At 44.2% G+C, this 27396-nt stretch overlaps 1 protein-coding gene across 1 annotated transcript; it reads left to right on the top strand.

Annotated features, from left to right (window-relative positions):
* LOC139464821 (integrin alpha-4-like) lies at positions 1–27330 on the top strand. The gene is made up of 21 exons (XM_071246339.1): positions 1–172; positions 2120–2235; positions 3486–3571; positions 4621–4839; positions 5337–5382; positions 7224–7313; positions 7926–8008; positions 10100–10162; positions 11529–11711; positions 12876–12984; positions 13430–13621; positions 13969–14172; positions 16068–16225; positions 16660–16791; positions 17321–17835; positions 18972–19155; positions 21194–21409; positions 22461–22580; positions 22876–22968; positions 23384–23500; positions 27144–27330. Exons 1-21 carry the CDS (start codon positions 6–8, stop codon positions 27273–27275), a joined length of 3225 nt encoding a protein of 1074 aa, XP_071102440.1. The 5' UTR covers positions 1–5; the 3' UTR covers positions 27276–27330.
* The last annotated feature ends 66 nt before the right edge of the window (positions 27331–27396 follow it).

The following is a 27396-nucleotide window of genomic DNA, read 5'->3' on the forward strand; positions in this document are numbered from 1 at the left end:
CCAACATGGCGACAGTTGGCCTGGCTGCGCTTCCAGTTATTTTCTGTTTGTTTATGGTAGATGTGTGTTTCAGTTACAACATTGACGTTGTCCACGCACGTGTTCTCCATGGACCAAGTAAAAGCATGTTCGGATACGCCAGTGCCTTCAAGAGGACTCAGTCAGGATATAAGTAAGTGGGGGACCTTGTAGTCACGTCTCCCAACAGGGGAGTCACTGTCAACGAAACGATCACAGTTAGGACCTCGCTTTCCAAATCTATGCTGATGAAACAATTGTCATAAGTTTACGTTAAAGTAACGCAAGTCTTAGGACTAAGATCGCTTTGTGGAACCGGTCGGTGGAGCGATGTATTTCATAGAGTATGCCTTAATGCTTACTACCAGCTTCAGGACGACCATTATTGACGCGGTGGAAGCTGTTCTTTATTATGAGATTAAAGCCAATATAGTTTACCAAACACAAACTCGATAAGGTGCTACAAACATAGGTTTATGTTAAAGTATGAAAGATCCCTTTGTGGAACCGACCACACTCTGAAGTGATGTAATCGTCATTGTATATAAGATTTAACATGACGGCCACTGCCCTTAGTTCAAATTATTTCCTAGTGAGACTTAACATGCAAGACTCAAATTCAATTGTTTGATCCAGTAAACATTTATATCAACCGGAAACCCCACTCTGCGACACATCGTGAAACAATAGTTTTGTCTATATTTATCGTTAACGCAATACTGTTGACACTGCCCAGAAGGGTAAAGCAATTTACTCGGCTAGTCTCTCTCTCTCTCTCTCTCTCTCTCTCTCTCTCTCTCTCTCTCTCTCTCTCTCTCTCTCTCTCTCTCTCTCTCTCTCTCTCTCTCTCTCTCACTCTTCAACACTGTTTGTTCGAGTGTTGTGTTACGGCACTGCAGTCATATCAGGATATTGGGCTCGGCGTTTTCCGGTGACGAATACTTCCGGTTCTCGACAACAATACGGATGTAAAAGCTCCTTGTTACATAATAACTGACAACTCCTGAATGTATATATGATGATAAGATGGGTAGATCGACAAAATGAGCATGTGTATATTATCATGTGACTGAGAGATCTACAACATAATCATATATATATATTATAATGTGATGGAGAGATCGACAAAATGAACATGTATATATCATAATGTGACTGAGAGATCGACAAAATAGTATGTAAATATCACAATGTGACTGAGAGATCTTCAAAATAAGCATGTATGTATCATAATGTGACTGAGAGGTCGACAAAATAAGCATGACATTGTATATATCATATTGTGACTGAGAGATCGACTAAATAAGCCTGTATATATCATAATGTAACATGGGGTATCGACAAAATAAGAATGTATATATCATAATATGACAGAGATCGACAAAATAAGCATGTATATATCATAATGTGACTGAGAGGTCGACAAAATAAGCATGTGTTAATCACAATGTAACATGGGGTATCGACAAAATAAGAATGTATATATCATAATATGACAGAGATCGACAAAATAAGCATGTATATATCATAATGTTACTCAGAGATCGACAAAATAAGCATGTATATATCATAATGTGACTGAGAGATCGACTAAATAAGCCTGTATATATCATAATGTAACATGGGGTATCGACAAAATAAGCATGTATATATCATAATGTGACTGAGAGATCGACAAAATAAGCATGTATATATCATAATGTTACTCAGAGATCGACAAAATAAGCATGTATATATCATAATGTGACTCAGAGATGGACAAAATAAGCATGTATATATCACAATGTGACTCAGAGATCGACAAAATAATCATGTATATATATTATTGTTACTCAGAGATCGACAAAATAAGCATGTATATATCATAATGTTACTCAGAGATCGACAAAATAAGCATGTATATATCATAATGTGACTCAGAGATCGACAAAATAAGCATGTATATATCACAATGTGACTCAGAGATCGACAAAATAAGCATGTATATATCATAATGTTACTCAGATATCGACAACATAAGCATGTATATATCATAATGTGACTCAGAGATCGACAACATAAGCATGTATATATCACAATGTGACGGTGTGTCGTGTTTTAGGCTCATCGTGGGTGCCCCCAAGGACAGCTCCTCACGACGGAACTCTACTGGGGCAACGCACGAGTGTGACGTCACAGAGTCTCTCAGCTGTGTCAAGAGCTTGAAACGAGTTAATGGTTAGAGCTTATACGTGGTAATATTGTATAGCTTGCATGGGTTTATGCAGGATAAACGCAACATGGACAGATTAACTTTACATACACATTGTACGTTATGTATTTCTTCATTGAGTGTATTTTCAAACTTGTGTAGATCCATGCTCATGATGTCTGGTCACGACTCCATCATCTACAGACCGCAGTCAGAAAGCTGGAATATTGCACACACACACACACACACACACACACACACACACACACACACACACACACACACACACACACACACACACACACACACACACACACACACACACACACACACACACACACACACACAATCGTCTGGTCACGACTCCATCATCTACAGACCGCAGTCATAGAGCTGGAATATTGCACACACACACACACACACACACACACACACACACACACACACACACACACACACACACACACACACACACACACACACACACACACACACACACACACACACACACACACACACACACACACACACACACAATCGTCTGGTCACGACTCCATCATCTACAGACCGCAGTCAGAAAGCTGGAATATTGCACACACACACACACACACACACACACACACACACACACACACACACACACACACACACACACACACACACACACACACACACACACACACACACACACACACACACACACACACACACACACACACAATCGTCTGGTCACGACTCAATCATCTACAGACCGCAGTCAGAAAGCTGGACTATTGCACACACACACACACACACACACACACACACACACACACACACACACACACACACACACACACACACACACACACACACACACACACACACACACACACACACACATACACACACACACACACAATCGTCTGGTCACGACTCAATCATCTACAGACCGCAGTCAGAAAGCTGGACTATTGCTGTGGGCTGCGTTGAACAACAAACAAACAAATATTCCTTGCAAGATACAGCAATTATTTTGTATATTTTAGTTTATATGAACTAACGGCAAAAAATGCTGCACACACCACACACACACACACGCACGCACGCACACACGCACTGCACACACAATCCTCGGTTAAACAGTCTTTTCAAACACACACACAATCCTCGGTTAGAACACATTTTGTCCCTACCAACACACACACACACACACACACACACACACACTCGATCCTCGGTTAAACCACAGGTGTTTTTTTATAATGCACTCACTCTGAATATTTTGTCTTTCTAGTAAACTTAGTGTCGCCTTCAGGAACGTGGTACATTGACAATGAGATGTATGGTTCCGTCATCGTGCAGACCAACGACACGACCACTGTAAGTCTTCACATATTACATGTACAGTAACATCGAGGGGATTTCTGGTTATAACTGGTTCCCAGAAACAACAAACAAAACACAGTAACACAACCAATGTCTCCAAAGATGGCCTTGTCAGAAAAAGTTCCAAATTAAGTCTTCAATGAAAAAAAGTAAAGTCTTTAATGCGACCCACCGCGAACAGAAAACAAAGTGAAGTATTGTTCATGTTAAAAACAATGGACAACAATCAAGAATGCATTTAATATGAAGCGTAGAATAACAATTATAGCCACATTATCGCCACTCACCCTCACTCATCATACTGACCCAGGATCCCTCACTGATGCACACTCACCCACCCACCCACAGTCACCTACATTTACTGCAAACACGCGCCCGTAGTCACCCACTCCTACTCACTATACCAACTCAAGATCCCCACCCACTACCACCACCACCGATACCACTTCCACCAGGTCATCCTGTACACCCACACTGACAATCACCCACCCACAGTCACCTACATTTACTGCAAACACTCGCCCATAGTCACCCACTCCTACTCACTATACCGACTCAAGATCACCCCCCACCCACCCCCCACCCACTACCACCACCACCGATACCATCTCCACCATGTCATCTCGTACACCCACACTGACAATTACCCACCCACAGTCACCTACATTTACTGCAAACACTCGCCCGTAGTCACCCACTCCTACTCACTATACCAACTCAAGATCCCCACCCACTACCACCACCACCGATACCACTTCCACCAGGTCACCCTGTACACCCACACTGACACTTACTCACCCACAGTCACCTACATTTACTGCAAACACTCGCCCGTAGTCACCCACTCCTACTCACTATACCGACTCAAGATCACCTCACCCCCCCACCCACTACCACCACCACCGATACCACCTCCATCAGGTCATCCTGTACACCCACACTGACACTCTCTCACCCACAGTCACCTACATTTACTGCAAACACTCGCCCATAGTCACCCACTCCTACTCACTATACCGACTCAAGATCACTTGCCACTTCAGGTTTGTGCGCCTCGATTCAATGACTTACATTACGAGACTGATGGGCGTGCCTTTCTGATAGGCCGCTGCGTCTCTGACAACCTTAATATGATGACAGAAGAATTCTACCCTTTGAACAGAAATGAGTATTACAAAAAGGTTTCCCTCGGCAACGGCATTAGCAAGCACGTTCTCTGGAACGGTATGGGACAGAGCGGGATGTCCGGTGACGCAATGGCGGTAAGTTCACTTCCGGTACCTGCGACCACACACAGAACACATTAAGTATCTGAAGTTATTATACAAGCATGGATAATGAGACACACCTTTCTCTCTCTCTACATATATATCAAGTTTCGCAAAAAGTCGCATCCCACTTCTATCAATCGTGTCGCATATCAATGGAAAAAAACATTAATAATTTATTAAGACACAACCGAATATTGTGTACTCAACGAAAGGCGCATAAAATATTTATGTTTCATCACGGAGAGGATGTTGTTAGGAGCATAACCTGTACTGAACTGCTTTTCTTAGATGCCAGGATCAGTCATTGGTTCGAATCCCACATCTTCCCGATTTTCATCCACGGTTGTTTTAAACCATGCCTGTGTCAGCGGGAAGTCGACCTGTGCCACTTATAACGTTTAAAATCAGCCGACATGATATGAAATGTTGCTACAAACGATGAAACGCCACTCACTCACTCACTCACTCACTCTCATCCTTCGTTCTAGGATGGCAGCGTATTGATTGGCGTCCCAGGATTCAAAGAATGGAAAGGTATGAATCACAGATACACTGGACGCTATATGTGGTACCGATAAGGGTAGAAAAAACGTTTACATTTCACCTTTCCGATAGAAGAGGTATGCCGTCTAACGGCTGCATTGTTGAGAATATATAGAGGATATTTCATGTGTCTTGTAAAACATCATGTTTCTCTCATGACAGAAACATGATATTTCACCAGACACGAGGAATATCCTATTTATTATATACTTTTTGTGTAGATGTCTACCGGAAAATTTAATTATTTCATTACAAATGTAAAACCTAACACACAGGTAGTAGTAGCCGTAGTTTCGTGTTTGCACAATCTTCAATCTTCAGTATAAAAAAAATATTTAGGGTCACGAAAATTCTTTACCATACATTTCGATATGATTATATACAAAATCAACTTGAAAACTTGGAGACTGCTGTTGGAAGCAAAAAATACACGCTGGTCAAATAACAAAAATGGCCTTTGCGAAAGGAACAGTCTCGACTGACGAGTTTAGTGAAAAGATTACAGTTTATAACGAAACATTTTCGAGAGAATAACAAACGGCAAGAAGTTATATTAACTCCATAAATGACCATCTGTCATTATATTGCCTAGTCAAAGTGGAACGTTGAAAGGACCTCAACAGTTTGACACTTACGATAAAGGGAGACAATTTAAGGGAGGCAACTCTTGTATGCCAAAAGTTCCGTCAAAGTGTTATGTTCCCTGCAATGAAAATATCACTTTCTCAACTTCAGAAAACTCAGTCTTTCACGCTGAAGTATATAATAAATGACGCTATTCAATTGTCATGATATAAAAAAGTGAAAAGAACAGGCGTTTTACTTTATTTTTATTTAAAAAATGGCTTAAGAAAGAGATTTATTCGATTTTCGGAATTACAGGTTTTCAATACCTTGTGGTTGAGGGAGAGCGGGTGGCCCAATCGCTGTTTAGAGTTGCGTTCCACTGGCACGCCAGAAACCTATGATCGTAGGTTCGAATCCCGGTTCGGTCTGATTGTGTTTTTAGGGTTTGTCAGCACCATACCCGTGCTCGTGGTTTCCACCACACTGCTAAACATCTCAGACCTGCATCACTTCGGGTTTCCTGACACGCCGTGGTAGGATTTGTACTGTTCAACCCGGCTTTAAACCCTAGTCACTCACTCACTCATACTTCTTGCTTGAGGCGGAAGGCCGAAGGTCAAAGGCCAAAAGCTCATTCACTCGGGTCAGATAAATAGTAATTCCTGGAATCAAGATGGACATTTTAGTTATTTGAGTTCACATACCATGAAGTTAAGGCAATCTGGTCACATAATTCCTTTTTTAGTGTGCTCTCTCTGAAATACGACGTTACATCAAGTATGTCTGACTATTGTTGCCATGACAACGGATGCTATTTTGTAAATATCACACGCAGAATAACCCAATTTTGATGTTGAAAGTACACAAGTGGGACGTTGATGTAAGATTACGGAAGTTTATCTCTCTCTATATATATCATTTACTAAATGCCTGGTACCGTCCCAGGTCCCGTGTTCGTGTAGTCAGAGCTGTCTACAGAGGCTCGACTGGTGACAATAGACTGTGTCATCGCGCCCAAACGGTATGCATCCTCGCTCATGACAGCTATTGGTGGGTCTGGACCTGGGCCCCGTTCCACAAAGCGATCGTAGCGCTGAGATGATCGTAACTCCCATACTTTAACATAGGCTTACGGCAGACTTAGCGCTAAGATCGCTATTTTGAACGGGGCCCAGACTCTTTTATCTTCAGGCCGCTGTGATAGAATATTATTATTTGCTGCGTAAAACAATAGTCTCATTGAAATTATGCTGTTTTCTTTCTAGGAGGAGTCGTTTTACTAAAGAAGGAGAATAACCTTGTGAATCGACTAGTGTTTGAAATGCCCTTCCGTATTCCTGAATTCTCATATCTCGGTAAGGTGGCAAGTATAGTGGCTGGCTAACATACTGAATAAATGTATTTGTGTATTTCAAAACAGGGAGTGAACGTGACTGCATTCATTGTTCCAACTAAGGGAATAGCCTGAACGTAATGTCTGTTCCGCATGGTTTCCCTACATTTTCTCAATCCCATGGGATTCCTTTTAGGCCCCCACGAACCATATTTCTACCTTTACACGGCGCGAGACAGATGGGAAGTAACATGGAGACTTTACATTAATTACCATGTATAATGTATTTATTTCTCTCTTCGTCAAAGACCGTCTCCTGATCTAGTGGTAGAGCGTCCGCGAGGAGCGCGGAAGGTCCGGGGTTCGATCTCCGACCCCGTCATACCAAAAGACGTGAAAAGATGGTACTTGTTGTTACCCTGTCTGGCTCTCGGCATTAAGGACAACAAGGACTGGTCGGCTCGGAGTCAGTATACTGTGTCTGAGTGGGGTCTTCATGTTAAACTGCGGCATGGTATCTCAGTGGGTTAACAAACACACACACACACACACACACACACACACACACACACACACACTATATATATATATAATGATTTAAAATGTGTAACCATGGTGATTGACCTGGCCACAGGGTACTCGGTGGTCACGGGGAAGTTGTGCGGCCAAAGGGACTCGTGCTTTGCTGCAGGCGCTCCTCGTGCGGAGATGGTCCACGTAAGTTTTATGGATAGTGGCGTTCATATTATATTCTAGAAGGTTCCCAATTACTTGTAGAAGAAACTCAGGCATTAGCGATTTTGTAGGTTCAAATTTATTTATGCGGCGTAATGCAGTCACTATATTTAGCCATTTGCATTGGGAATACCTTCAAATACTTCATGGCGGTGCTAGGGTGCGGCGGAGCTCCTGTAATCAGCTCGTTAACCCATGTTCGATCCAAGATCATTAACCATGACTTCTTTGAGTGGCATTTAGAAGTTGGTGTGATAAAGTAAGACGAGTTCTATGGATGAACAACTTCTTTATTACAATTAGTGCGACGTTTCGGTGTAGATCCTAACACCCTTATCAAGCAAGTGATGATCCTAACACCTTTATCTAGCAAGTGCTTGCGTGATAAAGGTGTTAGGATCTACACCGAAACGTCGCACTAATTGTAATAAAGAAGTTGTTCATCCATTATGGAACTCGTCTTACTTCATCATTAACCATGGTTTGTGAGCACCAGTCGGGCACATGTGTTATTCAAAGCCCTAGATGTCTACTACCTGAACCACTTTCACCAAACACTAATCTGCATCGCTTTCCTTAAACCCTGATCTGCATCACTTTCTTCAAATCCTGATCTGATCGCTTACCTTAAACCCTGATCTGCATCGCTTTCCTCTAACCCTGATCTGCATCGCTTTCCTCAAACTCTGATCTGCATCGCTTTCCTCTAACCCTGATCTGCATCACGTTCCTCAAACTCTAATCTGCACCGCTTTCCTCAAATCCTGATGTACATCGCTTACCTTAAACCCTGATCTGCACCGCTTTCCTCAAATCCTGATCTATATCGCTTACCTTAAACCCTGATCTGCATCGCTTTCCTCTAACCCTGATCTGCATCACGTTCCTCAAACTTTAATCTGCATCGCTTTCCTCAAATCCTGATCTACATCGCTTAACTTAAACCCTTATTGCATCGCTTTCCTCAAACTCTGATCTGCATCACTGTCCTCCAACACTAATCTGCATCGCTTTCCTCTAACCCTGATCTGCATCGCTTTCCTCAAACTCTGATCTGCATCGCTGTCCTCCAACTCTAATCTGCATCGCTTTCCTCAAATCCAGATCTGCATCGCTTTCCTCAAACTCTGATCTGCATCGCTGTCCTCCAACACTCTATCTGCATCGCTTTCCTCAAACCCTGATCTGCAGCACTTTCCTCAAATCCTGATCTGCATCACTTACCTCTAACCCTGATCTGCATCGCTTTCCTCCTACCCTCATTGCATCACTTTCTTCAAATCCTGATCTACATCACTTTCTTCAAATCCTGATCTGCATCACGTTCCTCAAACTCTAATCTGCACCGCTTTCCTCAAATCCTGATCTACATCGCTTACCTTAAACCCTGATCTACACCGCTTTCCTCAAATCCTGATCTACATCGCTTACCTTAAACCCTGATCTGCATCGCTTTCCTCTAACCCTGATCTGCATCACGTTCCTCAAACTCTAATCTGCATCGCTTTCCTCAAATCCTGATCTACATCGCTTAACTTAAACCCTTATTGCATCACTTTCCTCAAACTCTGATCTGCATCTGTCCTCCAACACTAATCTGCATCGCTTTCCTCTAACCCTGATCTGCATCGCTTTCCTCAAACTCTGATCTGCATCGCTGTCCTCCAACTCTAATCTGCATCGCTTTCCTCAAATCCAGATCTGCATCGCTTTCCTCAAACTCTGATCTGCATCGCTGTCCTCCAACTCTCTATCTGCATCGCTTTCCTCAAACCCTGATCTGCAGCACTTTCCTCCTACCCTCATTGCATCACTTTCTTCAAATCCTGATCTACATCACTTTCTTCAAACCCTGATCTGCATCGCTTTCCTTAAATCGAGATCTGCATCGTTTACCTCAAATCCTTATCTGTACCCTTTCATCCAACCTGAGACCTGAGACGCCGTCATAAATAAGAAAAACTGTCTAACCATATTAATTAATTCACTTATAAATCCTCAGCAGCAAAGCAGTCGTTATTACGGAGGATCATGTCTCACACAAATTGAACACGCAATTTTTAAAATTTTCAGATAGTCAATTTCATCAGCTCCAACAACCTACTTTCACTGGTGCAGTCGCTGACAGGGGAGCAGGTGAGTTGCCCAGAGATACATGTACGTATGATGTGAGCTCCAACACAAAAACAGGCAAGCCCTCACACAAAGTTTACAATGTGTCACAACACTATGTAACGTATAAAAATCCAATGTAACGTAACAAAACGCTGGCTAGCATCTCAAACACCTACAGGACGCTGAACCACGGGACATAACTCTCCACAGCTCGAGGTGGCATCTCCACCCAACACAGTGCCACACAGCGCTAGTGTTTCACACGAAGGTTGGTAGTGTGTCACAATCCTATTGCCGCTATACAGTTAAGTATATGATCGTCTAGTAATCGTATACAACATAGAATCATGCTACACGATCCCACACAACACTAATTAGCGTCATGCAATCCTACACTATTCATACAACGATATTCTACGCAATATGTTGTTAGGAAGCGTCTTACAATCCCAGACAACAATACACAGTGCTACACAACGCTAGGAAGCGTCTTACAATCCCAACAACACTACACAACGCTAAGAAGCGTCCTTCTACACTACACAATAGTACAAAGCGCTAGACAACGCTAGGAAGCGTCTTACAACACTATACAACACTACACAGTGCTACACAACGCTAAGAAGCGTCCTACACCACTACACAATACTACATAGTGCTACACAACGCTCCGAAGCGTCTTACAATCCCCAACAACACTACACAACGCTAAGAAGCGTCCTTCTACACTACACAATAGTACAAAGTGCTACACAACGCTAGGAAGCGTCTTACAACACTATACAACACTACACAGTGCTACACAACGCTAAGAAGCGTCCTACACCACTACACAATACTACATAGTGCTACACAACGCTCGGAAGCGTCTTACAATCCCCAACAACACTACACAACGCTAAGAAGCGTCCTTCTACACTACACAATAGTACAAAGTGCTACACAACGCTAGGAAGCGTCTTACAACACTATACAGCACTACACAGTGCTACACAACGCTCGGAAGCGTCTTACAATCCCTGACAACACTACACAATGGAGGAAGGACCCAACAGCCCTTGACGACACCAGGAAGAGACTCAAAACCCTTCACACTGTCACACAATATCTCGGGTGGTTGGGTAGCCTAGTGGTTAAAGCGTCCGCATGTCACGCCAAAGGCAAGGGTTCGATTCCCACATATGTACACTGTGTGAAGCCCATCTCAGCTGCCGTGATATTTGCTCGAATTGCTAATCCCATACTCACCCACTCACTACACGATCTCTTGCAACAAATGCTATACAACCTTACTGAAAAAACACACGTTAGACAATGGTGCCAACCATTGCTCGCCGCTTCATGACGTCACCCCCCAAACAGTACACGGATTGCATGGTGTTTTCAGATCGGCGCTTATTTCGGCGCCTCCCTGTGCACGGCGGATGTTAATGGAGATGACTTCGACGATCTGCTGGTGGGGGCTCCGTTCTTCACCGACAACAACGACGGCAGTGATCATAACAAGAAGATTTACATGGATGAAGGGCGGGTGTTTGTCTACCTAAACCTCGTCAATGACAACAGACAGGCAAGACACTAACACCACTAACTCGCCTTACATTTTTGTTTCCGTATTTACGTTTGTTGCCCAGGCAGAGATACCAGAGTCAGCGTTGCTTAGTTAGTTCCAATTCAGATTGTGCAGACGAAGAGTTTAAGAATGTATGGCTTGACGGAACCTGCGCACGGAGAAATGTACCTGGAATACAGGGCTTCTGGCGTGAGAATGTTTCTGGCGTAATGGTGCTCCTGGCACGAAAATGCACATACCAGCAAGAAATACTTCTGACGTAAAAGCGCTCCTGGCATGAAATGATTCTGACGTAACAGAGGTCCAAGCATGAAATGATTCTGACATAACAGAGCTCCAAGCATGAAATGATTCTGACGTAACAGAGCTTCAAGCATGAAATGATTCTGACATAACAGAGCTCCAAGCATAGAATTCTTCTGACGTAACAGAGCTCCAAGCATGAAATATTTCTGACGTAACAGAACTCCAAGCATGGAATTCTTCTGACGTAACAGAGCTCCAAGCATGAAATATTTCTGACATAACAGAGCTCCAAGCATGGAATTCTTCTGACGTAACAGAGCTCCAAGCATGAAATGATTCTGACGTAACAGAGCTCCAAGCATGGAATTCTTCTGACGTAACAGAGCTCCAAGCATGAAATGAATCTGACGTAACAGAAATCCTAGCATGAAATACCTCTGACGTAACAGAGCTCCAAGGATAAAATAATTCTGACGTAACAGAGCTCAAAGCATGAAACACTTCTGACGTAACAGAGCTCCAAGGATGAAATACTTCTGACGTAACAGAGCTCAAAGAATAAAATGATTCTGACGTAAACGAGCTCCTAATACGAGCATACGTCTGACGTGACATGTCTGGCATGAGGGGGATACTTCACTGCAACATTGGGCAGCATAGTCTGTGATCATGAACATGTCTCTCTGACCACGTTTCTACGTGTACAAGATCTGCTTGTTTCCTATAGAAGTGTATGGTTTTATGTTTTTTCTAAAGACTACAAATATGTGAGTTCTTTATCCTGAGTTCCTGTTGTCAATGATTCAAATAGTCATGCAACACATGCAGCTGTGCCAGTGAATGAAATGTTCGACCTGATCGTTGACTGTTGTCATTCTGGGCAGCTTCTATTTGTTCTCTTTTTGTAACACACAGCGCGTCTTGACACTAAGCTCGGTGGTTCTCAAGGGGGGGAATGAACATGGAGCCAGATTTGGGACTTCCATCAGTAACCTTGGAGACATCAACGGTGACGGTTATACAGGTAAGTTTTGAAATGCCGTAAGTTGCCTTTGCGACATCAACGGTGACGGTTATACGGGTAAGTTTCGGGATACCGTTAGTAGCCTTGGAGACAATCATTGTGACGGTTATGCAGGTAAGTTTGGGAATGCTATCAGTAGCCTTGGCAAGAGATCAACGGTGTTATTGCAGGTGCATGTCTGATAAATGATGTATCGTTAAGCTGAACGTTGCCTTTGGCTGCATGATGACTGATTATGGCGGCGAGGGATAGTGGGATAAGTAATGTATTCGCATGGCTGTCGCGTGATAAAGGTCGTATGCCTGACGGACGTTCACTGAATGGTATGCTTCTCTTGAACGTGTAATAACCGTGTTATCTCATAGGCGAATGCATACGGGATAAACGCTGAAGACCCTGTCTTATAAGTATTGTATCTTGCATCTGTGTCGTTATCATCTTCCAGATGTGGCAGTGGGAGCTCCGTATGAGGATGGAGGTCATGGGGCGATATACATCTACCATGGAGGGGAAGGAGGGCTGAACGCGGAAGAGAAGCAGAGAATAGGAGGCCGCGACATCAACGACACCGAGACAGTGACGTCTTTTGGCTGGAGCATCTCCAAACCTGCTGACGTGGACGACAATGGCTACCCCGGTACGGTCAAACGTACGCCAAAACAGAAATAACCAACTTGTCTATGTTGAATGTAAAGTCAGATAGTGTCCTGAATGCCGCATGTGACTGCATGTCGATTCTTTTCATTTTCGTTGAAGAAAAAATTGTCAAAGGTGTCCCGTCACACTGTGCTACTGGATGTACGTTAGCATCATAGACTCGCACCTGTTTTGTTCCTTCATCTGTCGGCTGTATGCGCGTGTTCCCTGTGCTGTTTCATCAGCATCGTCTTTGATTCACGATCAGGAACACTCAGGGCGGGTCCCCTTTATGATAGAGTCCTGTCGTAATGTAACTGACATAACTAACCTAGCTAGTCTTTGCAGATATCGCTGTCGGGGCGTACCTCTCGGATTCAGCAGTAATTCTCAGAACGAGGCCCATAGTTGACCTTCATGCCAACGTCACGACTGACCCCCAGCTGATTATCAAGGATAAGTCCAGTTGTCCAGCGGGGACTGACGCCGACAGATGCTTCCTGCTGAGGATTTGTTTCCACTACACCGGAGTCAGCCTTCCGCCCAGTCTCAGTAAGACTCATTCATTTTCTTCAAGAATTGTACTCCCTGAGTTTCCCTGATTTAAAAAAGAAATGCGCAATGTATTATTTCTTGAGATTACGTAAACTGTGTACACGGTGTAACGCTTATAAGCATGTGTATGTGTCATATAACCCCACATGGTGTACAACGACACGTGTATGTTTCATGTAACCCCACATGGTGTAAACTTCACGTGTATGTGTCATGTAACCCCACATGGTGTAAACTTCACGTGTATGTGTCACATAACCCAACACGGTGTAAACTTCACGTGTATGTGTCATATAACCCCACATGGTGTAAACTTCACGTGTATGTGTCACATAACCCAACATGGTGTAAACTTCACGTGTATGTGTCATATAACCCCACATGGTGTACAACTACACGTGTATGTGTCATATAGCCCCACATGGTGTAAACCTACACGTGTATGTGTCATATAGCCCCACATGGTGTAAACCGACACGTCTATGTGTCATATAGCCCCACATGGTGTACAACTACACGTGTATGTGTCATATAACCCCACATGGTGTAACCTACACGTGTATGTGTCATATAACCCCACATGGTGTAAACTTCACGTGTATGTGTCATATAACCCCACATGGTGTACAACGACACGTGTATGTTTCATGTAACCCCACATGGTGTAAACTTCACGTGTATGTGTCATGTAACCCCACATGGTGTAAACTTCACGTGTATGTGTCACATAACCCAACATGGTGTAAACTTCACGTGTATGTGTCATATAACCCCACATGGTGTACAACTACACGTGTATGTGTCATATAGCCCCACATGGTGTAAACCTACACGTGTATGTGTCATATAGCCCCACATGGTGTAAACCGACACGTCTATGTGTCATATAGCCCCACATGGTGTACAACTACACGTGTATGTGTCATATAACCCCACATGGTGTAACCTACACGTGTATGTGTCATATAACCCCACATGGTGTAAACTTCACGTGTATGTGTCATATAACCCCACATGGTGTACAACTACACGTGTATGTGTCATGTAACCCCACATGGTGTAAACTTCACGTGTATGTGTCATATAACCCGACGTGGTGTAAAAATACACGTGTATGTGTCATATAACCCCACATGGTGTACAACTACACGTGTATGTGTGATATAACCCCACATGATGTAAACCTACACGTGTATGTGTCATATAACCCCACATGGTGTACAACTACACGTGTATGTGTCATATAACCCCACATGGTGTAACCTACACGTGTATGTGTCATATAACCCACTGGTGTAAACCTACATGTGTATGTGTCATATAACCCCACATGGTGTACAACTACACGTGCATGTGTCATATAACCCCACATGGTGTAACCTACACGTGTATGTGTCATATAGCCCCACATGGTGTAAACTTCACGTGTATGAGTCATATAACCCCACATGGTGTAAACTTCACGTGTATGTGTCATATTACCCCACATGGTGTAAACTTCACGTGTATGTGTCATATAACCCCACATGGTGTACAACTACACGTGTATGTGTCATATAACCCCACATGGTGTAACCTACACGTGTATGTGTCATATAGCCCCACATGGTGTAAACCTCACGTGTATGTGTCATATAACCCCACATGGTGTACAACGACACGTGTATGTGTCATATAACCCCACATGGTGTAAACTACACGTGTATGTGTCATATAACCCCACTGGTGTAAACTACACGTGTATGTGTCATATAGCCCCACATGGTGTAAACCTCACGTGTATGTGTCATTTTACCCCACATCGTTAAAACTACACGTGTATGTGTCATATAACCCCACATGGTGTAAACTACGCGGTTATGTGTTATATAACCCCACATGGCGTATTTCAGGGTTTGCGTACGAGCTTTCCGTGGATACATACAAAGGAAACGGACAAAAGCGAGTTCTGCTGAACTCCACACAGGGCTACGTCGACTCCATATCTGATGTAATTACTGCGGACGACCAAACAGGGGCGTGCCGGGAGTTTCAAGCTATCAGTGTAAATGTAAGTTGATGCATCCTCCATTAGCGTCTACCTCAGTTGTTGTACGAAGAACGACGACTTGAAAATGACACTGTCATTATGATTCTGACCGCCTCCGTGGTCTAGTGGTTGAGCGTCCGCCGGGAGAGCGGGAGGTCGGGGTTCGATCCCCGGCCGCGTCACACCAATATCTGATGTAATTGCTACTTACAGATAAACAGGGGCGTGCCGGGTGTTGTTTACATGCCGCGGTGAACAATACGAGTTCTCTAATTTGTCTCCTGGAAAACAAAGTGATGAGATGTTCTGCGTCCTCTGTCCATTTTGCGGTTTTGTCACAAAATCATATCTCAGCTTATTAATTCGGATCAACCTTTTTTAAATAGTATCCAATATTTATAACGACATTCTCATTGCGTATAATTAATTACATGCTTTCGGTATGATTCTCGTAGGATCGCGCAGATAAAGATCCGTTTACTGTGGTCCGGGTGGAGGCCAGTTACCAACTCCCACAACCGGCAGATCCCAACTCCGACATCCAGCCGGTCACCAACCAGTCACAACCCGACAAAGTGATCAAAGACGTAAGCGGTTAAAAGCGATTATTTACTCACCACAAACCACTACATTTCTAGAGCAGCTTGCGCTATTAGTTGCTGTTCCATTGCATGATTATTCCTGATGAAACATTGGGTATCAAAACAAGTTTTTCAAGAAGATATAAATGTATCACTTATTTCTCACATGCCTCGATTGAACCTCGATACATTGTCCGTTTCAATACAATGCAGCATTGTCCCACATGTCAGAGTTCCTCAACACTATAAATCTTTTATTTAAATTACTTTTGCCTAACAATCGGTGTATCTACAAATGACATCTTGTGAAGAAATATAACACACTAGATGGTCTCAGTCCGAAATTTCGAAGAGCACCTTTTTCCAACCAAGAATACAACAAACACACGTTGCACAAATTGCAATCGCGGTTAAAACCCTTTCCATATTCATAAGTTCGCGAAAAGGTCTGGTAGGCCTGCTTTCTTACCTTTTTTCATTATCACTGTCTTCTTCAGTAGGTATATAGAGAATTGTGACTTTTCGGTTACTTCAGGTGGCCTTTCAACTGGCATGTGGTGAAGACAACCAGTGTTGGTCCGACCTCGTCCTTGACCTCTCCGCGCGCATCAACAACGAGGACGGGGTCGTCAGTAGGCCGGATCTGAGCAAGGCTATAGTTATTAATGCGACCAAGGGCCTTGTGCTGGACGTGGCCATCAGGAACGACATGGAAACCGCCTTCGCAACAGTGGTGTATGTCACATGGTCTGGGAGTGTGTCGATGCAGACGACAGAGTCATCTCCAGAACAACCTGTCGTCTGCGACGGAGACCCTGAGGAAATCGGAATAATCCAATATCGACTGAAATGTGACGTTCTTCTCCCGGTATATTCCAAGGCCAAGTTTGCTTTTGCAGTGTTCTTCACAGCGGACGGTGTGAGGAGTGACATGTCTACTGTAGAATTTAACGTTTCAGTGGAAACCGGAAGTAACGAGACGGATCCAGATAATAACAAAGCCAGTCTAACTACTCGAGTCTGGATCGATGCTCAAACAGGAATCAATGGGTAATTAAACATTTATGTATTCCGCGTCCTTATCTAGATGCCCTCATGAAGACTGTAAATTCATATCTTGTCTACGTTCTTATCAAATTGCCATTGCTAAGAATGTAAATCCATATTTAGTCCACGTCCTTATGACAAAGAATGTAATTTCATATGCATTCTTCGTCCTTACCAAACTCTCCTAACTTGAGACTGTAAATTGACATTTATTCCACGTCAATACCAAAATGCCCTTGCACAAAGAATGTAAATTCATGTGAAACCCACGTCTTTACCAAAATATCATAACTAAGCATTCATATTGATGCCATGTCCTTACCAACTGTTCTCACACTAGGACTATAAACCCATATCAATTTCACGCCATTACTAAAATGTCCCAACACTAAGAATGAAAAATTCATATCTATTACATATCTTTATGAAAATGGTCTTACACTAAGAATGTAAATTCGTATATATTTCGCATCCTTACCAAACTGTCCTTACACTAAGAATGTAACTTCGTATATATTTCACGTCCAAACCAACTGTCCCAACACTAAGAATGTAAAATCGTACATATTTCACGTCCTTACCAAACTGTCCTAACACTAATAATGTAAATTTGTATATATTTCACGTCCAAACCAAACTGTCCCTACACTAAGAATGTAAATTCGTATATATATCACGCCCTTACCAAACTGTCCTTACTAAGATTGTAAATTCGTATATGTTTCAAGCCCTTACCAAACTGTCCTTACACTAAGAATGTAAATTTGCATATATTTCGCATCCTTACCAAACTGTCCTCACTAAGAGTGTAAATTCGTATATATTTCACGTCCTTTCCAAACTGTCCTCACTAAGAATGTAAATTCGTATATAGTCCACGTCCTTACCATACTGTCCTTACAAAGAATGTAAATTCGTATATGTTTCACGTCCTTACCAAACTGTCCTTACAAAGAATGTAAATTTGTATATATTTCACGTCCTTACCAAACTGTCCTCACTAAGAATGTAAATTCGTATATATTGCACGTCCTTACCAAACTGTCCCAAAAACAGCATTTTACTCACGTTTTAGTGAATGCAGCCATGTTTTTTCGACTCAAATAGAATGTTTAACATATCAGTTTAATGCATTACAGAAAGTCAGATCCCGACCAAGTACTAGTACGGATGGATAAACTGGACAAAACCATGGTTACCATCGGACACAAATACGTCATCAAGAACGCAGGCCCCAGTTTCTTGCCGCACACACGTGTCTCCGTCAGCCTTCCATACTTCACCCCACAGAAGGAGGAGCTAGTGGAGACGGCGGACGTGAGGGTAAGTGTTGGGTGGAGACGGCGGACGTCAGGGTAAGTGTTGGGTGGAGACGTCGGACGTCAGGGTAAGTGTTGGGTAGGGACGGCGGACGTCAGGGTAAGTGTTGGGTAGAGACGGCGGACGTCAGGGTAAGTGTACATGTTGGGTAGGGACGACGGACGTCAGGGCAAGTGTTGGGTGGAGACGGCGGACGTCAGGGTAAGTGTTGGGTGGAGACGTCGGACGTCAGGGTAAGTGTATGGTGGAGACGTCGGACGTCAGGGTAAGTGTTGGGTGGAGACGGCGGACGTCAGGGTAAGTGTTGGGTGGAGACGGCGGACGTCAGGGTAAGTGTTGGGTAGGGACGGCGGACGTCAGGGTAAGTGTTGGGTAGAGACGGCGGACGTCAGGGTAAGTGTACATGTTGGGTAGGGACGACGGACGTCAGGGCAAGTGTTGGGTAGGGACGGCGGACGTCAGGGTAAGTGTTGGGTGGAGACGGCGGACGTCAGGGTAAGTGTTGGGTGGAGACGGCGGACGTCAGGGCAAGTGTTGGGTAGGGACGGCGGACGTCAGGGTAAGTGTTGGTTGGAGACGGTGGACGTCAGGGCAAGTGTTGGGTGGAGACGGCGGACGTCAGGGTAAGTGTTGGGTGGAGACGGCGGACGTCAGGGTAAGTGTTGGGTGGAGACGGCGGACGTCAGGGTAAGTGTTGGGTAGGGACGGCGGACGTCAGGGTAAGTGTTGGGTAGAGACGGCGGACGTCAGGGTAAGTGTACATGTTGGGTAGGGACGACGGACGTCAGGGCAAGTGTTGGGTAGGGACGGCGGACGTCAGGGTAAGTGTTGGGTGGAGACGGCGGACGTCAGGGTAAGTGTTTGGTGGAGACGGCGGACGTCAGGGCAAGTGTTGGGTAGGGACGGCGGACGTCAGGGTAAGTGTTGGTTGGAGACGGCGGACGTCAGGGCAAGTGTTGGGTAGGGACGGCGGACGTCAGGGTAAGTGTTGGTTGGAAACGGCGGACGTCAGGGTAAGTGTTGGGTGGAGACGGCGGACGTCAGGGTAAGTGTTGGGTGGAGACGGCGGACGACAGGGTAAGTGTTGGGTGGAGATGGCGGACGACAGGGTAAGTGTTGGGTGGAGATGGCGGACGACAGGGTAAGTGTTGGGTGGAGATGGCGGACGACAGGGTAAGTGTTGGGTGGAGATGGCGGACGACAGGGTAAGTGTTGGGTGGAGATGGCGGACGTCAGGGTAAGTGTTGGGTGGAGATGGCGGACGTCAGGGTAAGTGTTGGGTGGAGACGGCGGACTTCAGGGTAAGTGTTGGGTGGAGACGGCGGACGTCAGGGTAAGTGTTGGGTGGAGATGGCGGACGACAGGGTAAGTGTTGGGTGGAGATGGCGGACGTCAGGGTAAGTGTTGGGTGGAGATGGCGGACGTCAGGGTAAGTGTTGGGTGGAGACGGCGGATGTCAGGGTAAGTGTTGGGTGGAGACGGCGGACGTCAGGGTAAGTGTTGGGTGGAGACGGCGGACGTCAGGGCAAGTGTTGGGTGGAGACGGCGGACGTCAGGGTAAGTGTTGGGTGTGAGGTGTGTTGGTGAAAGTGAGAAGCATTAGATTAACAGTGGCGTGGAACTCAGGGTAAGTGCATGATGTGAGGTGTGCTGCTCAGTCTGAAAAAAATGAGGAACATAAGATTAACAGTGGCGGGGAACTCAGGGTAAGTGCATGATGTGAGGTGTGCTGCTCAGTCTGATAAAAAATAGCAACATAAGATTAACAGTGGCGTGGAACTCAGGGTAAGTGCTTGATGTGAGGTGTGCTGCTCAATCTGATAAAAGTGTGAAACATGAGATTAACAATCATCTGTTAAAGACATGGCCTGTAAATCTATCCACATTCTCACTGTCATCTGTGAAAGACATGGCCTGTAAATCTATCCACATTCTCACTGTCATCTGTGAAAGACATGGCCTGTAAGTCTATCCACATTCTCACTGTCATCTGTGAAAGACATGGCCTGTAAATCTATCCACATTCATCTTTTCCCCACAGCTCCTACAAGAGGACGGAACCAGCGTTGTCTGTCAGTTATACCACGAGAGTGAAGGTATCGGTCAAAATACAACCACATCTCCGCCCACCACGACGTCGACTTCGACTGAGCCAGGGGAGATAACTACTGATTTTTTCCCTGTCTTGCCGCCTTCCAAATTGAGAGAGCGACATCTTGCCCAAACCAGGAACATCGGCAAAAACATCGTACACATGGTACGTTTAGAGGGCTATTTCATATTACAGAAGGGTAGGGTGGGGGATCTTATTGCTTCAATACATGAAAAAAGAAGACTGGCAATTTTCTTTACATTACTTTTTAGAACATCCAGTATGTATAGCAACACGATATATATATAAACCCTGAGACAAAGTGATCTTTTTCGGTATTTTCTTGAATCATTTTTGTTTTCAAAAACATGTCTCCTATTTGAGGAGTTTCATAGTGGTGTCGATGAAGTTGGTTGGAATCAGAAATTTGCGCCGATCCCCATCCTTCGTCTGATTCCCATCACACCCGTGTGTTTTGTCCAAGTGGAAATGTCTCCTGCATCACTTCGGGCTTTCCTCCGCCAATAAGCAGACATGCCGTGATGTAAACCTGAACTACTTTCCACAGCGGATTTCTAATCCACTCACTCTTGGACGGTGGTTTGTAGAACAGACATGTGTCTATTGGAGATCTTGGTCAACTACACTGAGGACCAAAACACTAGCACTATTCATCTCTGCTGATTTTATCACATGTTTGATGTTCAACTGAAAATGTCTTAAGTTAGTGATATTATATCCAAACAATGAACTGTGGGTATCTAGATATTCAGGGGATGGGCATCCCTGTGATTTTGTATTGACACCAGCTACAGCGCCTAAACTAGTTATTTGTTTTAATAAAGGCTATGAGCCTTTCAACAATTTTTTTGTGGCTGTAAAATTCTTATTTTTCAGACGCCCAATTTTCTTCTTCAAGCATTTTCGGGGAGAATATATTTTTTTCGATACAATTTTCAAAAAAAAAGGTCGGTATTTTTTCTTTTGTCCCTCAGTAACTGTATAGATAAGATGACACAATCTTTAGGTTTACCAAAATTCAGGTAATTTATTCTGCAGTTATGAACACGAACACGGGTTCGCGACCACCCGGTGTTGTCATTAAATATGTGGTTTAGTCATTTTTCTGTTTTTATTAGTTATGTAACGCTTACTCTAATGTGTTTTTAATTGATTGAGATGTCAAGTGCAGCTTCTGTGGTCGATTGCTTGACAGGACTGTGCCGACTTCAAGTGTGTTGAGTACTCGTGTCCCCTTCATCACCTCAGCCCCGGGGAGAGCGCCATCGTCAACATCACTGTCTGGATCCAAGGACGCAAACTGCCCTTTCATGACGTAGGTCATTTCGTCTCACATTTGGTTGGTGTTCTGGATGTCGTTGATCAAAAACTGTTATGTTAATGACAGTTTCTCTGTATGCACTCACGGGTATGTAACTATGGATGAAAATAACTAAGTGTAACTGCGACTGCAACAAAGCACGTGTAACTACGAATGTAACGAAGTCCATATATCCCTGGATTCACCCAGCTGCATGCAATTCCAGTTGTAACGAACGACATGGTGCTCCGGATGTCTTTAGCTATGAATATGATGAAGTTCAACACGTATTCGTTTGTTTTGGATCCAGCGCGTTGACTTACTGAGGTACTACACTGAAGCAACCGTGATTCAGCCTGGTCACCCCCTACTCTACCCCTGGGGACATGCTGTGGAGACGAAGGTAAGAAGGGTGATATCCTGGCCTGGTCACCCCCTACTCTACCCTTTGAGACAAGCTGTGGAGACGAAGGTAAGACGGGTGATATCCTGGCCTGGACACCCCCTGCTCTACCCCTGGGGACATGCTGTGGAGACGAAGGTAAGACGGGTGATATCCTGGCCTTGACACCCCCTACTCTACCCCTGGGGACAAGCTGTGGAGACGAAGGTAAGACGGTTGATATCCTGGCCTGGACACCCCCTACTCTACCCCTGGTGACAAGCTGTGGAGACGAAGGTAAGACGGGTGATATCCTGGCCTGGTCACCCCCTACTCTACCCCTGGGAGACGAAGGTAAGACGGGTGATATCCTGGCCATTACCGCAAGTGACCACATGATTTATCACCTCAAACACAATACTCCTTTCATTTACAGATAATGACGCCCATCTACCCCGATAATCCACCCGGCAAAGTCAACATCTGGGTCATCATTGGCAGCGTCCTTGCCGCTATCATCCTCCTCTTCATCATCCTCATCGTTCTCTGGAAGGTAAATTGCACCAAATCTGTGACACGCATTATAAGGGTTATTCCTTAAAAAACAAAGATGGAATGGAGGTAAAGTATTGTGCTTTTCTCATTTAAACATGATCTTTTTAAGAACAATGTAAAATACTGTCTGCGAGATAAAGTGCACCATGTTTGAGTTGTCCGTACATAAAGTGTAGTATGCTGTGTATGAGTGGTCTGTAAGGTGTAGTATGCTGTGTTTGGGTGGTATGTAAAGGGTAGTATACCATGTTTGGGTGGTATGTAAGGGGTAGTATACCATGTTTGGGTGGTATGTAAGGGGTAGTATACCATGTTTGAGTGGTCTGTAAGGTGTAGTATAGCATGTTTGAGTGGTCTGTAAGGTGTAGTATGCAATGTTTGAGTGGTCTGGAAGCAGTAGTATACCATGTTTGGGTGATATGTAAGGGGTAGTATACCATGTGTGAGTGGTCTGTAATTGTAGTATATCATGTTTGGGTGGTCTGTAAGGTGTAGTATGCAATGTTTGGGTGGTCTGTAAGCAGTAGTATACCATGTTTTGGGGTCTGTAAGGTGTAGTATGCTGTGTTTGGGTGGTCTGTAAGGGGTAGTATACCATGTTTGGGTGGTATGTAAGGTGTAGTATACCATGTTTGGGGGTCTGTAAGGTGTAGTATGCTGTGTTTGGGTGGTATGTAAGGGGTAGTATACCATGTTTGGGTGGTATGTAAGGGGTAGTATACCATGTTTGGGTGGTCTGTAAGGTGTAGTATGCTGTGTTTGGGTGGTATGTAAGGTGTAGTATACCATGTTTGAGTGGTCTGTAAGGTGTAGTATGCTGTGTTTGGGTGGTATGTAAGCAGTAGTATACCATGTTTGGGTGGTATGTAAGGTGTAGTATGCTGTGTTTGGGTGGTATGTAAGGTGTAGTATAGCATGTTTGAGTGGTCTGTAATTGTAGTATACCATGTTTGGGTGGTCTGTAAGGTGTAGTATACCCTGTTTGGTGGTCTGTAAGGTGCAGTACGCAATGTTAGGGTGGTCTGTAATTGTAGTATACCATGTTTGAGTGATCTGAAAGATATATTATACCATGTTTGAGTGCCCTATAAGGTGTAATATACCATGTTTCAGTGGTCTGTAAAGTGTCTTGTCACAAGAGAGATATGGTCAATTAACCCGATCTCCTGTCATGGATGTGAAATAGTTCGTGCCACGACAAAAAGGCCACCACTCCTGTACTAATCACCCTGGTGTGAGATTCAGTTCGACTCGAATGAAGTACACTCATGTTTGATGGTGGCTAAAGATGAAACATTAGATCTGGCTGTTAAGGTTACCACAAGTTCCTCCCCTAGCCATCACCCCAACTCCACAAAATGGATGCACTGCCTGAATGCAGCCTGGTGTCAGTCACCCCCCTGGCATCGATCCATTGCATTTCTGCACATGCATTTTCACGGGTAACCCCAAAAAGGTGTTAGGCGATATATTTTGTAGTGCTGGAGGTGCATCGTTCACACTAACGGCTTGTGTTTTAAACCTTAAGTTTTTAGTGTTTCGGTGACTGTTTTCAACCAAGTAACCTTTGAAAGTTTTTGGTCAAGTCCAGTTTTCAAGTGTACACTTTATTTGGCCCGGCAGTTTAGTGTCGCTGCAATGGCGTATGGGTTAGTGTAAGATGTTGTTTTAGGTACGTGCGATTCATATTATTTTGGGTTACACCCGATCACCCAAATGTAAGCGGCATATCGAATGGGCGGTGTATTGACAGTGTATGGCAACAGCTCCATGGCGTTTTCACTGGAATAGTTGTACGGCAATGAGCCAATAAATCCCCTTTTCAAAACAAAAGACGTCTTGAGGTTTTATGCCATGTAATCAGTAGCTAGAACTATGTAAATGCGTGATCCGATGAAAGTCTACCGCTACAATTAAGGGTTACTTGGTGCTTGGAAAGGATATTTTAGGAGCTGGTGGCCAGACTTTTATGGCCCTGCGTTTAGGGCCGAGTATTTTTGTCTTGCACTTTGTTAATGCGATGTAAGCTGCTCTTGCTGTTGTTTTGGTTAAATAAGGTTTAACTTTGTTGTGTAGGCCTTAATTTTCTGTTTCTGATATTAAAGGGGCAATTCGTTAACGTCGTTCTGTCAATGAAGCTGTTGCTGAGATTAATGGGCGCTTCGCTTGAACAGGCTGATGGGATGACCAAGGCCCTATTGTGATGTTCGAGGGGTGTTCATTAAAGATTTCCCCTGACCCACTTCCGATGGACCTAGTGGAATGAAACTTGGCATAGGTATTAGTCTTTCTCCACATAGGAACCACCAAGAGTTACACACTTCTCTCATCGTTTTATGCAACTATGGAGACCTCGCTTGTAAAAGCCATCATTTTGCGTCTCACACCAGGACTTGACTTCAGAAATCAGTGTTTCATCATCTGTGAAACATTTTCCCTTCAAAAATGACTTCATGGTTGGAAAGAGGTGGAAGTCAGATGGTGCAAGGTCAGGAGAGTAAGGAGGATGTGGAAGGATTTCATAGCCACAGGACCGCGCTTCTGTCTGGGCAACATGAGAGTTGTGTACTGGAGCATTGCCTTGCAGGAGACGGACACCCTTGGTCAGCATGCCACGCCTCTTAAGCTTGATAGCGTCCCGCAATTTCCGCAGCAGTCAAGCATAATAAGCTCCTGTAATTGTGGTACCCTTTGCCAAGAAATCCATCATCACTACTCCGTGCTGGTCCAAAAACACCGTGAGCATGGCCTTGCCTGCAGAGGGTTGGACACGTACCTTCTTTGGGGGTGGTGACTCCACATGCGTCCATTGCATAGACTGAACTTTAGTCTCAGGATCATAGTGATGGACCCATGTTTCATCCTGTGTAATAAGTCTGTCAAAAAAGTTTGCCAGTTGTTTTGGCACATGTCCAAAAGATCCTTTGAGCAATTGACTCGTTCCTGCTTTTGGAAAGGTGTGAGCAACCTGGGAATCCATCGTGCAGACACCTTATGCATGTTCAAATTGTCATGGATGATTTTTTCCACAGACCATACACTTATCTTGACATCTTGTGCTAACTGGCGAACAGTTATACGTCGCTCTGCCAAAATGGCGGTCTCCACTTGATGGATAGTGTCCTCATCAATGGCTGAATGGGGGCGACCAGGAATGGCAGCTGTTTCCACAGATGTCCGACCCCACTTGAACTGGCGATGCCAGTGTTGAACAACGTCATATGATGGGGCATCTTCCCCATAAGTTGCTTTCATTACATCGAAAGTTTCTTTTGGTGTGCGACCTTTCAAATATAAAAACCTAATCACTGCTCGGTATTCTACTGGCTCCATTGTCACACCCTACTCGATCATAACACCTGTAAAAGTGGTAAGATTAATAGTTCGGTGCTGCAAATTAAGACATAACCCATAGATACATGTATCATAACACATGAGAAATTTCAACCAAATATGATAACCCTAAGTGGTTCAGGGGAAATCTTTGTGAACACCCCTCGTAGGTTTATGTCACCGTGAAAAATAAAGTGTCAGATTTTGTTGGTTACTTGTTGGTCAATTCCACTTGTGGGTACAGAGTCCATGCCTGATGACATTGTCTTCGCTATGTATTTAATGCAGATGGGCTTTGTCATTTACAGTGCGGATTTTTCAAGCGGGAGAAAAAAGGCCAAGTCCAGAAATGGAAACGAGAGAGCGGTTACTACGGGAGAAACCAGTCACGTGCTCCGCGAAACAGCAAAGCTCCAAGAGAGTCAACCATAGAAGAATAGAGCGGGGAACGTGTGTGTGTGTGTGTGTGTGTGTGTGTGTGTGTGTGTGTGTTGTGTGTGTGTGTGTGGGGGGGGGGGGATGTTGTTGATAGGGTGATGGTGTGGGTGGGTGTTGTGGGTG

The sequence above is a fragment of the Haliotis cracherodii genome, unplaced genomic scaffold (assembly GCF_022045235.1).
Source record: "Haliotis cracherodii isolate W230 unplaced genomic scaffold, xgHalCrac1.p SCAF_17, whole genome shotgun sequence".
Lineage (NCBI taxonomy): Eukaryota > Metazoa > Mollusca > Gastropoda > Lepetellida > Haliotidae > Haliotis > Haliotis cracherodii.